The sequence below is a fragment of the Malus domestica genome, chromosome 12 (assembly GCF_042453785.1).
Source record: "Malus domestica chromosome 12, GDT2T_hap1".
Classification (NCBI taxonomy): domain Eukaryota; kingdom Viridiplantae; phylum Streptophyta; class Magnoliopsida; order Rosales; family Rosaceae; genus Malus; species Malus domestica.
The window spans coordinates 21,271,603-21,286,493 of record NC_091672.1 but is presented as its reverse complement, the minus strand read 5'-3'; the positions used below and the strand labels follow the sequence as shown (position 1 = coordinate 21,286,493).

General features: G+C 38.2%; 3 protein-coding genes across 17 annotated transcripts; 1 reads left to right on the top strand and 2 right to left on the bottom strand.

Moving 5' to 3' along the window:
- Window positions 1-723: 723 nt before the first annotated feature.
- On the top strand, window positions 724-2,052 carry LOC103450240 (UPF0161 protein At3g09310). Its single transcript, XM_008389560.4, has 4 exons — window positions 724-990; window positions 1,060-1,119; window positions 1,441-1,581; window positions 1,687-2,052. The coding sequence occupies exons 1-4, from the start codon at window positions 804-806 to the stop codon at window positions 1,752-1,754; spliced, it is 456 nt and encodes a 151-aa protein (XP_008387782.2). The 5' UTR covers window positions 724-803; the 3' UTR covers window positions 1,755-2,052.
- A 191-nt stretch (window positions 2,053-2,243) lies between these two features.
- Window positions 2,244-5,699, bottom strand: LOC103413778 (scarecrow-like protein 9). Of its 2 annotated transcripts, none has more exons than XM_008352216.4 (3): window positions 5,544-5,699; window positions 2,775-5,217; window positions 2,244-2,655 (listed from the first exon to the last, which is right to left on the bottom strand). In XM_008352216.4, exon 2 carries the CDS (start codon window positions 5,100-5,102, stop codon window positions 2,847-2,849), a length of 2,256 nt encoding a protein of 751 aa, XP_008350438.2. In that variant the 5' UTR covers window positions 5,103-5,217; window positions 5,544-5,699; the 3' UTR covers window positions 2,244-2,655; window positions 2,775-2,846. The 2 variants fall into 2 exon arrangements, with proteins under 2 accessions (XP_008350438.2, XP_017181862.2); XM_017326373.3 differs by lacking the exon at window positions 5,544-5,699 and adding an exon at window positions 5,341-5,527.
- Window positions 5,700-8,659: 2,960 nt separating this feature from the next.
- On the bottom strand, window positions 8,660-14,188 carry LOC103450236 (telomere repeat-binding protein 5-like). 14 transcript variants are annotated; one of them, XM_029089591.2, is made up of 12 exons: window positions 14,059-14,188; window positions 13,345-13,434; window positions 12,335-12,471; window positions 11,864-12,230; window positions 11,456-11,779; window positions 11,062-11,253; window positions 10,879-10,932; window positions 10,707-10,786; window positions 9,693-9,928; window positions 9,222-9,536; window positions 9,064-9,127; window positions 8,660-8,962 (listed from the first exon to the last, which is right to left on the bottom strand). In XM_029089591.2, exons 3-12 carry the CDS (start codon window positions 12,413-12,415, stop codon window positions 8,810-8,812), a joined length of 1,866 nt encoding a protein of 621 aa, XP_028945424.1. In that variant the 5' UTR covers window positions 12,416-12,471; window positions 13,345-13,434; window positions 14,059-14,188; the 3' UTR covers window positions 8,660-8,809. The 14 variants fall into 14 exon arrangements, with proteins under 14 accessions (XP_028945424.1, XP_070666123.1, XP_008387777.2 ...); XM_070810022.1 differs by having other exon boundaries at window positions 11,591-11,779; XM_008389555.4 differs by having other exon boundaries at window positions 11,456-11,767.
- Between the last annotated feature and the right edge of the window lie 703 nt (window positions 14,189-14,891).

Here is a 14,891-nt window from a genome sequence, read left to right as displayed (position 1 = left end):
AATCTCTATTGTCGTTTGTATTTGTGTCTTGTTGCTACCGTTTTTTATATTTGGAGGAAGCGGAACAAACGTATATTCAAGAATAGATGTCAACCAACTGCGGTGGTTCTCAACTGAATTAGATCCACTATTAGACTATTGATAAGTTTCTTGAAATTGCCCATTCAGTTGCTAATGAGATTATTTCATGGGAATGGAATACCTCCATGAATAGTTAGTGTTTGTCTGTTGCGCTTTACTTGGTGTACTCTTTCCGTCTTTTGTTGCCACTTTGGTGAAGCTTTGTCGGCCTCTGCCTTTTGTTGTTCATGGCTACAACTCTTTGCTACTTGTTTGTAAATAATATTTAAAGACATTATCATACAATACCAAAAGTGTTTTAACTGTTAAATTTAATTTCTACTATAAAACTCTTTTATCTTCAGTTTCAGCCATTCATGATTTATTTGGAAGTGCTAAAACTATTGAAGTGCTTTTGGTAAAAGTGTTTTTTAGTCCCAAAAGTACTTAAAAGTGCATTTTGAACAAAAAGTACTTCAAATGTTTTTCAAGATTCACTTGTATTTTTAGTAATGATTGATTTCAAAATCACTTTCATTAAAAGTATTTTTAAGTCATTTTAAAAGCACCATAAAATATATTCTCATTCTTGTATCATCCAATGTTATGTACTATTTAAGAAATTCAAATAAGTTTCTCCAAATAATTTCATATTGATATTTATTATTGAAAAAAAAGTGATAAAAAACAAAGACAAGGAAGAAAATATCATAAGCACGCATGACTGAAAAGGGTAGCTGAAGATGGCGGTCGTTATGTTGGTTAACTACCATAAACCTCTGGCTATAGCTGTTCATCCCCAATCCCAAAACCCTAGCTTCAATTCCCGCAAAATTTACCCCATTCAATACAATTCTTGTACGGCTCGTCGTCGCCCAATAATCCATGGAGCCAATGGAGACTCGCAGTCCGACCCAAACAATCCACAAGGTACTCTCTCTCTCTCTCTCTCGATTTTTGAACATTTCCGTGCTCAGAAGGCAGTTTGCTTGCAATCAGATAAGGAAGTGGACAGTTTGGGGGTTAAAGCTGCACTATCTCTACTCAAATTCTACAGAAGTAAGTTTCTTTTCTAATTATTATTTATCGCTTATTAAAACGTAAGAATTACGGTTTTGTAACATTTCTCCTTCATTAAGACTAATAGGCCGCGATGGACTCTTATATATGGCGACTTCGATACTAAATTATGGTTGGTGTACTGCGTATCTTAGCGTAAATCTCACCTCTAATTGTATTAGAAAAACGCGATTAATAGCCGATTCAGGTTAGACCAATTAGCTAAAGCAGTTCGTGCTCCCCATTCGACTTAAATTAGAGTAGTTAGAATATCGCTTGTCAAAAGAAAAATGAAGTAAATTAATTGGGTAAAAAATGCAGGGGAAATCTCACCTCTGATGTTGAAGAGTTGCCGTTATGTACCAACCTGCAGTGAGTACTCGATGCAAGCTTACAAGAAGTATGGATTTGCAAAAGGTTCCATCTTGACTGCTTGGCGAATCTGTCGTTGTAATCCCCTTGGTAATTAACTTAACACTTTCCTAATTAACTTTGTTGGGATTTCATTTAATCCTTTTGTGGGTCTCTTAAGTTTAGGTGAATTGTTTCATATTTCATTTTTCTTAGGTGGGACTGGATATGATCCTCCTCGATGGTTCGACGAGCCAAGGTTGCCTGAAGAACTTGACGAGTGAGACAGAGATTTTGGTGTATACACATCGGAAGACCGCAGATTCTCCCAAAATATTAGAAAGTTTCGTACATGGAAACCTGTGGTTGATAGTCCAAGCGGAATAACTTTCTTAGAACAACGCCCTTGGCGCATCCAAGTGACACACCAAGAGATGTAAAATGATGAGCTTACATTGCACTATGTTATGGGTTTGCCTAACAAAATGATAATAGTCACTGACAGTTGTTTATCATTCATATACTAAGTGAAGGATTAATTAAATTTCCATCAAAGTGGCATTTTTGCATTTGATCCCAAAAGAGTTGGCTTCTTTTACTATTGTGATGTTGGAAATCTCACTTCTATTTGTCTACCTTTTGATTTATTCAATCCAAAAGCAAAAATAGAGATCAAAGGGCGTGCGACAATCACTTCCGTGACATGTAGGGTTTAGAAACAAGGGAAATGCCAACTACTATACCAAATGTTATATGCAGGACAACTCCAGACGTACCAAAAATAATAATAATAATAATACGTTACGAAAGTTGTTACTGACACTTCAAAATAGGCAGCTGCACTCCTTTCTAACTAAAAACACAAAGGAGGAAGGAGACTAATGAGCAAAAGTAAAGAGTTTCTTTAATACAACTAGTGTAAAACTGCACATTATGTTGTTCTGGTTGTTAAAATCGAACAAGATTGCGAACATGCGACGAACTTGTAATTTGCTGGAGGGGTCTATCGGATTATCAGACGCCATGGTAAGAGTGCATCGCACGATCCAAATTGACCGAAGAGAAGAGTTACTCGATAATTCCCCAAGATTTCTACCAAGGAGACAAAGCATCTCTAATGAACATCTCTTAGCATCCTTGATCCGTAATTAACAATCAAAAATTAAAGTCAGCAACCCCATTCACCTGCCACATATTAACATATGTTAGGGGGGGGAGAGAGAGAGAGAGAGAGAGAGGAGGATTAGGGAGGGAGAGACGAGGATTTAAAGATTACAAAAACATAAACCCAGGAACATGATTACCTTTAATTCCCCAAGCATCCGTGTTGAAGAAGCTGAGAAGCAGATTATAAGCACTGTAGCGTTTGACATTTCTTAAGCAGGTTTCCAAGCAGAGAGGGCAAAGACGGTTCGTCCCTTCCATCCCTGCAACAGCCACTGGCTATTTTCATCAATGACAAAGTCCTTGTGGTAAAGAGAGCTCACTTTCTTAGCCGCCCGCTTTACAAGCTCTCGGTCAAAAGGTATTTGCTCAAATCCAGCCCTCAAGTTACGAACTTGCCATTGCTTGTACGTTTCTGGCCTTTCGACTCTCTCCCAGCCCTCACAGGCTATAACATTCATAGCCTCCCTACCAAAGATCTCTTTCTCAATTAACATCCTCTCCTGATCCTCGCGTGGAACAACAGTTTCAAGCATATCAAACAGTGCAGAAAAATGAAATAACGCCTCTCGAAATCTGGTAACAAAGAAGGGGGCATTGTACGCTCCGTTAACAATTCCATGGATAAAAATGTCTGGATTGATTCTCCTTATCAAAGCAAGAACTCTGTTTCTTACGCTATCCACAGACACACTTTCATCAAGCAAGTTCTTACCCCGATATATAAAGTTCACAACAAGAACTTCATCCTTGTCAATCTTGAGTTCCTCAAGTGTAATGGTTTCCCATTTCTTTGCAATAGCATTGTACTCAAACGGCACTTTGAAGTTCTCAGCATAAGCTGCCAAACGTCTTCCTGTTTCCTCAACTCGCTCAGCTGGCCGAAATCCTGGTTGAGGAAATTCAATTCCAGTAATCCGAACCTTTGGGGGTCCACCTTCCCTCCATGAGATCCGTTGAATAAGGGTGGGCCACTGGAAACCATAAAGGATACCAAAATCAATGACGTGGAGCCTTGTCGATTTTTCTGCTAAATTCCTGATTGTGACGTTTGAAACAAAATTAGACATCTTCTTAAATGGAGATGCAGCAAGGTACAGATGATAAGCTTTCAAGATATCGGCAGCCGATGTCCTTTTGCTAACAAGACCTTTATAAATCTGGCTACCAGTACCAGCCAAGCGTGCCTCAAGGCCATTAGCAAAGCAATGAGCAAGTCTCTGTGTCCCGTCTCCAAAAGGTGAGGAATGCTGTCTGACCTTCCTTAGCAGTTCATTTGCGGTCCTGTGATCATCAGCTGCAGCTGCTTGTGCACAACTAATTAGGAGGGTTCTCAAATCCACCACCTCCTTTTTAACACTCAGTTTCTTACCACGACCTTTTCCTCGATTAGATCCTGTGGATTGCCTGTTCTGTGGCACACTTTTGCTCATTCCATTTTGCAAGGCCTCACGAAGAGAACCCAAACGCTCCCGACCCTCCCCTGTGCTACAAAGCAATACAACATCAAACATCTCTGACCGCAGAGGAGATTCAGACGAAACAGCAGCTTGCTTGCTACTCCTTTTTTCCTCTACATCTTCGTCGTCCCTATATAGATTCTTCTTTCCCCTTGACCTACCAGAAGAATATTCTCCTCCATCCTTTCTCTCCGCCTTGACAAATGGCGCACCTGTCCCAACATTTGGCGCGCGTACCGACATCCCATTTGCCTCCAAATCAACAACCAAATTAGTCTCGGAAGGGAGAAATCTACTAGCCTCCTCAACCCCCTTCCTGAACTGCCAAATAGATTGGCTCTCAGTCTTCAAATCTGGGGTATAAATACTACTACTAGGAGCATCCACCAGCCCGTCGAGGCTACTGACCCTAGTTGAAGACCCGCTAAATGATTGAGAAATGCTATAATCCTGAAGACCCTGTAACTGAGACGAATATCCATCTGGACTTTGAATCGAGGAATTATCACCGAAATAACCACCACTGTTGCAACTACTAGTGATATAGTTACTCCAAGTTCCAGATGAACTTTCACCCGGGCTCTCACCATATTGACTGGCATAACCCCGGTATAAATCAGGGGAGGGGGGATATTTCTTTCCAAGGACCTCATAGAATGACTTCTCGGCCGCTTGAAGCTCCAACGACTCTTGAAGCATGCAGGTTTTTTCCTCCATATCTTCTTCCATGAGCATCTGGTTTATGTACTTCAAGACTACATCCGAAAAGTCACAATCTTCGGCAGAATCATCCTCAGGACTCACACTCGAGAACGAAGATACACTATTCGGGGTAAGACCGGGTTGAGGGTAATCGAAATTTCTGTAATTATTGTCCAAGCAGGCTTTACTATCGAATCGGGATCCGGCTACAACGGTTGGTTGTGAAAGAATGGGTAAAGGTTGGTTCCCCAATTGAACTCCATTGAAAGAATCAGAGAAAGCCCTAAGACGAGGATCCATTGCCATCTACTTTGTAATTTCTCCCTCTACAGTTTCTCTCTCTAGAATCTCAACTAAGAGAGAAAACCCAAATCCAAAAAAGCAGCAGAATTTCCTACCAAATCAATTTCCCTCTTCAACCCTAAAAATCCATTAGAACACAAAAATGAAAATCAAAACCTCTGCAAGTAAATCTACAAACATGGAAACCTTGAAACCTCAGAAATTCACAAACTAAAGCATAAAAAGCAAGCGGAAACCTTACATTTGACAGATGAAAAGCACTGACAAATGCATATGAGAAGAAAAGGACCAAACTTTTCGATTAAAAAAAACAGAATTAATTAATTAATTCAATATTAAGTCAACTACGAACAGAACAAGCTTGAAATGCACAGGAATGCTGGTCAAACAAAACCGCTAAACGGGTTATGATTATATTGAACAACAAAATTAACAAAAACTTACCTTTAAGTTCCAGCTCTTAAGCTCGCTGAGAGATTACAGAAGAGAGAGAGGGAAAAATCTGAGGATTGGGTTTTAGAATTTTAAGGTTGTCCTTTGTGGGTTAATGGAGGAACAGCAACCGTCGATTTGGAGTCCATTGAACTTGGACGCGTGATTATGTAAATGGAGAAAAGTTTTCTGCTTTATACTTTATGGGTTCGTTTAAACGTGTTTTTAAAATGATTGAAAGCGTTTTTAGAGAAAATGTATTTTATTTTCAAAAACTTTAGTTACGTACTTCTTCCAAGAAGCACTTTAAGTGTTTTTCTAGAATTTACTTGCATTTTTACTAAAAATTGATTTCAAAAACATTTTGACCAAAAACGCTTTCAGTCATTTTAAAAGCATATATAAACATCCAAACGTTCTCTATGTCTCCCCAATTATGTAATGACATGTATATCATCCGTATTCATATTCAGAGCACATTTAAAATCTCTCGTGAACTTCAACTACGGTGTTTATTCCTAGTGGCCACGTGTTGATATGAAAACAGAGAGTTGTCCCACGTGGCTCATTACTCTTTTCAACTTTGGATAAAAATTCATCAAAAAATCCTGAATGACTTATATAAAATAAATATACTACTAATGTCGTGTTTTGGTCTAATAATACATGGTCAAAAGAGAAATAACGACAAAGACGAGGACACCATAAATTGAACAAACCCATCTTTATAAATTGCTCTCCCGTTTCATTCACTTTTGAAAAGAAAAAAACAAACCCTCTATTTATCGGGAAATTCTTGCGTTAAGGCCTAGAACTAGGTCATTCATACGCCCACACGATATTTAAGAGGACTTCATGTACTAGGGAAGGTGAAAGGGATCTAGTAAAGGATCCCAATACAATTTGACCTTCCCTAGTTGTGTGTATGCACATACAAATGATATTAAACTTGGCAATAATCTCATGTTTGTTATGTTCGTGTCGTTTAATGACGTCATCTTATCTAATTAAACAGTAACCAAGCTATGTTATCAGCCAGTCAACTTAAATTGTTTATTTTGTAACTGGTTGGAAAGAAATAGCAAGTGGAAGTAGCAGGAGAAATGACAATGGGGGCATCTTTCAAAAAGCAGAAACAGAAAGTGTCACCTAGGGAAAATGATGAGTTTTTAATTCTCATCGAGAGACGGTGATAGAAAATGCTTTTCCACAACAAAGTGTTCCAATCGGAGGTTGACCCGTTCACTTGGATTGGTCTTGTGTGTTTGTGTGTTTGTGTGTTTGTGCGTTTGTGTCTGTGTACTGTGCACTTCTTTTTTGTTTTTGTTCATCATTCATCGATTTGTTCGATCCTGCACTTAAAAACAAAAGGGCAAATGCAAGAGGATAAAAAGAAGTGTTAATGCCTGTTTTCAACTTAGAATATTTTTGTTCACCACTGTATCTGTTATTATTGGATCAGTTTAAATTTTTATATTTATGTCTAATTATTATCACATTTTTTATAAACTAATATATTTACACTAAAGGATGACATGAATAAATTAAAATCGTATTCGTCATTTCATTTATGAGACCAAAAATAGAAATATTATGAATAAAAAAATTAATAAAAGATGAATACATAAGATACATAAATTAAAAGATAAGAAGAAAAGATCGAAGAAAAAACAATTATGTTATTTGAAAGAAGGTCTGTTAGAGTTTGCTTTTCGGTTCATGTTATGATATCGGAATGTCTCTCATTAGCTAAAATCTCTTAAGTGCAAGTGAAAAAAAAATATCACCAGACCACGTAACTAAGTGGAGTAGACACGTATCAAACTACCAATAGCATCCATGTAACAGTATGACCGTTACACAAAATTTCTCATCACAAACAAACAATTTAACCGTGATTTGCCGATGCAAAAGATTAACTCTAATACTTAATCAAATTTATAAGTTCAATGCATTATACACAACTTCCATTAACCAAATACACAAGACTTTCTTATAAGAGCAACTCCAGCGGATGCTGGTTGCTCGGGCGACAGGGGAGGAGAAAGGGTCTAAGGGCCGGTGGGAGCAGCTCCAGCGGGGAAGGGCCCGAGTGAGGGTGGGAGCCCGAGCGAAGGGGGGGTGGGGAGTCGACGGGCCTGTGGCCCGAGGGCTTTGCAATATTTTATGTTTTTGTGTCAGAGAGAGAGAGAGAGAGAGTGTGTGTGTTTTTTGTGTTAGAGAGAGAGAGGATTTTTTATTATTTAAACAAACAAAAAAAACTATTATTTTAATTGCTTATTGCCAGGGAGGAGGGTTCCAAGGGTGGAGATGTAAATGGCAATTACTGTTCATTAATGGTAGTTACTACTCATTTAAGGCAGTTACTGTTTAATAGGGTGGATTGAATAGTGGATTGCCAGGAGGAAGGGCTCCATGGATGGAATTGCTCTAAACGAATCCTCTAATTATTAATTATGGATCATCCTACCTAATACTCAATTTAAATAATAATTCTAGTTTTAATTAGTCCTTAATTAAGTGATCAACTCAAGTTAAGCACATGGGATTCCCAAAACACAGATGAGAAATCCACCAATTGAAATTCCTTCACATGCTCCTTTGTCTCACCAATGGTGAACCACGTGTATCTAGTACAACACCCTGAGGATTCTTGTTTACAGATCTTAGTTATGTATTTAATAATGTGTGTTTGTGATTCTGTTGATGATTAGGCTTCCGTCTTATCAACTATTTGATTTGATTGATTTAATGTTATGAACACGTAATTCAATCTTATGATCTATTCATAGTCTCAAATTTCGTAACGTGACTCAACCAATCAATATTTGCCACATGTTGAAAAAACCGAACCACCTGTCCAATAAAAACTTGCCGCATGACAAATTAATTACAAAAGAGTATCTCTCGAATTTTCAAGTGTAAGAATAACTCAAAAACTATTACTTCAAATGGCTTGACGAAATTGACTTTTAGGGAGACAGGTTAGAAAACAAAGTATTAGGTAGACACAACAAGATTAAGGTATACCTGACAATTCAAAACCCTCAAAATTATGAAAATTTAATTGTGCATTGAATCACAAGACACTACTTAACTGGGAAATAAAAGATTTGGTGTCTTGTGGGTCAAGTTAAAAAGATTTGGTGTCTTGTGGGTCAAGTTAAAGGCAGCATTTTACATCAAGTCACATTTACATGTCAAGTTTTCTGTCTGTAATCTTTACATATAGACAATATACCCTTCTCCTTCCAGTTCTCTTTTACAAAGCTCCGGGCTCAGACCGCCGCTTTCGCCTGCTGCTTGGCGTGCCGATGAGACCAGTAGGCATGGGTGGCAAGGACCCGGTCCAAAAGCTCCTGTGGAACCGGCTCTCCTCTCCTTTGCTGCGGGGAGATCCTTGCTGTGTGCACCAGTGTTTTCCACTTGTCCTGCCCCATTCCCATTTTCCACATTTTGTTAAATGGCAACAATGTTGTAAACCATTCCGTTTTTTTGCTTCTACTAGAAAATTATCAGATAAAACACTAACCTTCAAATCCACGTAAGTTCGATGTTTTTCACTTTCAAAAGCACGCAACTTAACATCACGCCACCTGCAACCGAAGAAAATTCTCACAATCAGCATCGTGCTACTAATTTTCCTCAGCCATAACAAAACAAATAATTATAATAAAAGTTCAAACCAACCTTCCCGTTCCAAGTTTCTCAACAGCCTGAACCAATGCTTCTACTTCTGGAACAGAGAAAGGCCTCCTGATTCGGCGCTGTACATACTCTTGATGCCCAGATTTCCGATGGAAAGGAACCACAGCCAATGCCTTCATGCTAATTGGTGGAACTGCAACAAGAGCTTGGCATGTTGGCGGAGTTTTGCCAATCGAAGTACTAGCAAGAGAAGGAACTTCCTTGAAGTCTCCATCATTGCAGCCACCCAAACTGAGTACCGGAGGATTCATCGAGACATCTGAAGTCCCCGGTTGTGACACCAAAGATGTCGAATGCCTGACAATAAAACATACTGGCATAAAGATAAGCAGCGATATTAAATCTAAGATTTGAAAACCAGAAGTAATTCTGAGTATGAGCTACCCAGAGTGGGGCATGAACTACTATATGATGATTTAAATCATAAGTTTTAACACATTTTTATATGGTCACCTGGTTAACTCCTGAGACCTGCCAGATACCAAAGATGGATCTTCACCGAATGGAGGGTACGTAAGCTTTGCCCGTTTGGGCTCCAATATAAAACCCAAATTATGTCGCTTGTCATCCTGAGAAATCCCTGTCTGAAGTAGAGTCTTGTTGTCATCTCTGACCTTTTTTCCCTGGACCAGGATGCCAACATGTAATCCATCTCCGAGTATTGACGTTACTGCCTCCATTACTGTCCTCTGCAGAAAAATTACATAACTAGATATCACCAAATATATCTAGACAAAATGATAGAACAAGATATCTTGAACCGTATTATGGATCAATTTTTGTTCCCCTACACAATTAAGATGCCACATCAAATACGCAAAAAAGGAAAGAATTTGCATACCTCCAGCAGATTCTTAATCATAACCTAGTAGTTAAGTTCCAGCAATGAACAACCAAAAAAGCGAAATGCCTCCTTACTTCAGCCACTAGTGCTCCCAAAAAGTATAAACCCAGGGCTGAAACTATACACTCCACCCAACCAACCTTGCTCGGTGTAAGAAATTACAATCACCCACATCAATATATGACAACCATGCTTAATTTATCCAGCTCAAGGAAAACCAGAATAAAAGGTCGTACCCAGTGCACAAGGCTCCCGCTTTACGCAGGGTCTGGGAGAGGTGAATGTCGGCTAGCCTTACCCCCATTTATGGAGAGGCTGCTCCCAAGTCTCGAACCTGAGACCTACCGCTCATGGACGAAGGCACTTGCCATCGCACTAAGTGCGACCTCTCAAGGAAAACCAGAATAATGTCAAAAAATCGTATGACAAAAATTGAAGTAATCTTCAATCGCTCGGGTGTAACACATTTGATTTGACTTGATGTTTCATATGAAATTCAAAAAACCACACGGTAGTTTTAGTTTTAACCACCGCCATCCCCTCAAAAGATAGAACTAGGCCTAAAGAAACAATATGCACACAAGGTTTACGTATGAACATATCAGAAAAGCCAATAACACAACCTTCAATGAACCAACAGTTGCGGTTGTAGGAACTTCAATAAAGAGCTCAGGGACCTTGAAGGATTTAATACTAAGCTTCACTGATTAACAAAAGAAATAAGTGTGTAAGACAATCATAACATAAAACGACAATTATGTTGTAGAGCTTTACTGCAGACATTCATAACATTACAATTGTTAGACTTGGGAGGCACTTGCTGACCCGTCGCTGAGGATGATCCAACTGCTGCACTCAAGAACTAGGACTTTTCAGCCAAACTTGAATACATCCTAAAATCTAAACCCTAAACGTAAATGCAGAGTATATCACTATCTACACATATGTTGAAAACAGAAAGCAGACAGATCATTGAACCTGCGCAGCAGTTGTCGCCATTTACCCTCTTGTCGGGGGAGTTGAATATGTTTTCACAGTTACACCCTCTATCAGATGTATTAAGTGGACTCCAATTAAAGAGCTTTCTCTTTTTGAAAGGATAAATCTTTTGTGACCTTTGATGTGCGTAGCAAGTTCTCCAATTGCGGTTAACTTGCCTTATTTTCCCATCTGAAACCATCAATTCGGTATCAGAGCTATTATTTATCATAAATAACATAAAATCCAGAAAGGTGTGGTGATTACAATGAAAGTACACAAGAAAAAGAGTTTCCATTGTAAGACAAGAACACTGATATGATCATGAATTGCTACCACAGAACCCAAAACCTGCTTTACATTAAAAACAACAGTGTATTGTAAAGCCGATTACCATGCCCGGATGCAGCCAGATTCATTATTGTCCTATCACCATTGTCTGGTGGGTGTTCAAATTCCTTCATCATGGTGTTTTTGTCATCATCTCTATTAACTACTCTAATATTAGAACGGTGGCGGAGAAAAGGACCTTGATTTTTGCAGTCCCTTGAAAACAGAGTCTTCACATCATGTCCAGAACTGACCAGCTCATGAGGCCTTTCTTCCACTTCCATTACATCCTCTGAACTGCCTAGAAACTCGATTCTGTCTTCCTTTATACTGGTATCCTGTGATGGTTCAGTCGCTCGCTTCCTCTTAAGTAGATCTACAATGGACTCTCCAGATAAGGGAGAGTCATTGACTACTTTGTTAGAATAGCTTCCACAAAAAATTCTGCTATCAACTGCACCCAATCCCTTACCAATATCGATTCCCTCTGAATCTAAACTTTTTGACACCGAGTTGATCTCGTAACTAAAATTTTCCTGAGAATGTGAAACCCCATTCAATGTATAGCTTTCTCGGCGCTCTTGCAACCCGTGCACGTATAAAAAGGTTTCCTCATCACAGCTTCCCAACTCACAAGGTTCTTCCTTCAACAAGTTTCCTTTATCCCGTTGTTCGCTTTTAGTAATAACGTCAAATTTGAAATGCGGGTCCTTTCCACAAGAATCATTTGTTGGTAGAGGGTCTTTGCTCTCCTGCAATAGTTTACCAGCTACACTAGCCAAACTCTCAAACGCACGAATCTGATTGGCCTCAAGTTTACTCCTGATAGGTCCCCTCCCCTAAAATAAAGATAATAATGACTAATGCGATCAGGACTCCTTATACACATGAAAAAAATTGTCAATAGACGACCCTAAGATGGGTCATGGGAGCCTTTATGTACCCTAGCTGATCTAGAAGCTCGAGGAACCTCAGGCATCCGGTAGCCATTGAAGCCATATTCCAACCTCCGCTGCAATACCATATCTCAGACATTCATCGCAAGTACAAAGAGTCATCCGCTAAAAGTAACATCCTCCGCTGCAATAACATAAAAAAATATATGATAAGAGTAATGACCTGATATTCACATCTGCATTCAATGATGATACACACAGAAACTGGAGACAAAAGAATTAGCAAATTAGCAGCCAGGAAAGTCCTGCATCAAATGCATGTGAAGAAAAAAAAAAGACCACAGAAGCTCATCAGCAATTAACGTTTGGAATATAGGTTAACGTTTCTGTCACGTTCCATAGATAGGACACATCATAAACGCATGGTGTGAAGCTGGGCAGTGGATTGCGGGATTATCCTGATGAAACAAGAACAGAACTTGTGCCAAATAATCGAAATAGATACGCACCAAGTTCGAGAGGAAATTGATCAACAACACTAAGACAGAAATATATCAAACAAGTCATACTATTTTTTAACAACACTGATATAATGTAGATAAGTTCTTGTATGCTCCTAAGTGGTTGTCCCAATTGCTGCAAAACCCGACATTTTAAAGCCAAATTGAGCTCTGAAACAAACAGAAGACTAATTTCGGGACCAATTCAACCAAGTAAAGCACTGAACAACGAAAGATCATAGTCAAAATAAATTCCAAAAATTCTGTGCAAGCAAATGTAGTTTTCCTGCTTCCCTCTCGTTTACTCTGGGAAGTTAATTATTTATTTTTTAGCATTTTAAGGATTCAATGCAGTTTTAATTCTTGACCAAACATTTTATTTATTACTTCCAGATGTTCAGAATAAGGAAAAAAATAAGTAAGTGTAGGAATTAGGACCTAAATTCATATCATTTGTATAAAAATAAAATTAAAATAAAGGAAAAATTAATGCAAAATGCATCAACGCAGACAAGAAGGCTGACGGTTGAAACTCGAAAGGGTAAAAGAAGGCTTACAGGTAAAAGGGGTAGTTGGAAAACCTCCAATTCAACCCATTGCAGATTACAATATATAATAACTTGAGCCTGATATGGAACCCTCAGTTTCTGCAAAACCAACAAAAATGAAAGATCACACCTTTCTTTATTCAACCAACAATTAAAAAAAAAAATATATATATATATATATTGATGTAATATTTTAATAACACAGCATGAAACCAAAATATTAAACCCTGTCAGAATGTAAATGGCAGATCACAAAATTATACTTACATATTTTTATTTGAGCAATATTCTTATCTAATCCGAATTCTTCTCGTCTATCCAACTTGGCTACGCTCAGTCTCGAAAATCATATTTATATTTGAGAGAGAGAGAGAGACTTTCTAGAATTCATATATTTTAATTTTGACAGGAGAAGGACAGGGTGACCAGATTTAGGCAGACAAAAATTCCAAGAAATTCAAATGTACAAACACACAAAAACACATCAGAGCAAACAAAATTAAACAAAAAAAAAATCAACTTTACATAAATAAATTCAAAAATCTGATCTGGGTTTTCATTTTCATGAAGAAAAGAGAGAATTACAAAAAGACACAAAAATCTCTGCACCAAAAGAGAGAATTACAAAAAGACACAAAAATCTCTGCACCAAAAGAGAGAATTATACTTGTTTCTTCATAAAAAGACACAAAAATCCGTGTCTAAAAACACAAATGCTCTCACCTACGAAAATGGGTCTGTCTGTGTCGGATCACCAAAAACCCCCCACAAAAACCACCCGACTTTTTTCTCTTGTTTCTTAAACCCCCAATAAAGTTTTGGACCTCGTCCCCATATTTCAGAGCCAACCGGTAACTGGTGGGGGTTTTTACCGGCTACACAGGTAAACCAAAACCTGTTTGGACCAGTTCCTACGTTTGAGCCACATCACTTGCGTCTTCGACACGTGTAACTGTCTCCGGGTTCCTGGGTTAAAATCTTATCTTGTTCACATAAAATCATGGGATGTACTATTTACGCATCCCATTTTACGTCTCACACATCTCTTGATAATTTCTGCTTGTTGATCTTCTTTAATTCATCTAATCTGAAGGTCGAAAATTAAAAAGATATATAAGAAGTAAGATAGAATGCGTGGATATCACGTCGCAAAGTCATGTCTTTGTGGTAAATTTGTACTTGCAAATAATGTAAAATTTACTGTACCTGTACGGATACTTTTACTGTACGTACGTGGGGGGCGACGTTTGCTGCACTTGTTCAGGTTCTTCCTCCGACTTCCACGTTTTTGGTCTGACCAACCAATCATGTGTAAAAAATGAGAAATTTTTTATTGTGACGAAAATACGGATGGTATATTACGTATTTTTATATAAGTAGTGAGAAATTTTATTTTTAAAGTTAATATTTTTTTAACGCACATATCCTACTATTTTTTAAGTTATATAAGTACGGATGGTACATTGCGTGGTGTACCATTGCCAGTCATACTAAAAATTCTATTGTAAAAAGAAAGGGAGAAAATGGATAAAACTGCGTTTACCCAAAAAAAAGGT

Coding starts and splice junctions, on each gene's coding strand:
- LOC103450240 (XM_008389560.4), top strand. CDS start 804: ATGGCGGTCGTTATGTTGGTTAACTACCATAAACCTCTGGCTATAGCT. Junction 1,120..1,440: donor TCTACTCAAATTCTACAGAA/GTAAGTTTCTTT, acceptor TAAAAAATGCAG/GGGAAATCTCACCTCTGATG. Junction 1,582..1,686: donor CTGTCGTTGTAATCCCCTTG/GTAATTAACTTA, acceptor CATTTTTCTTAG/GTGGGACTGGATATGATCCT.
- LOC103413778 (XM_008352216.4), bottom strand. CDS start 5,102: ATGGCAATGGATCCTCGTCTTAGGGCTTTCTCTGATTCTTTCAATGGA.
- LOC103450236 (XM_008389550.4), bottom strand. CDS start 12,415: ATGGTATTGCAGCGGAGGTTGGAATATGGCTTCAATGGCTACCGGATG. Junction 9,929..10,706: donor CAACTGTTGGTTCATTGAAG/GTTGTGTTATTG, acceptor ATTTTTCTGCAG/AGGACAGTAATGGAGGCAGT. Junction 9,128..9,221: donor GAGAAACTTGGAACGGGAAG/GTTGGTTTGAAC, acceptor CTTCGGTTGCAG/GTGGCGTGATGTTAAGTTGC.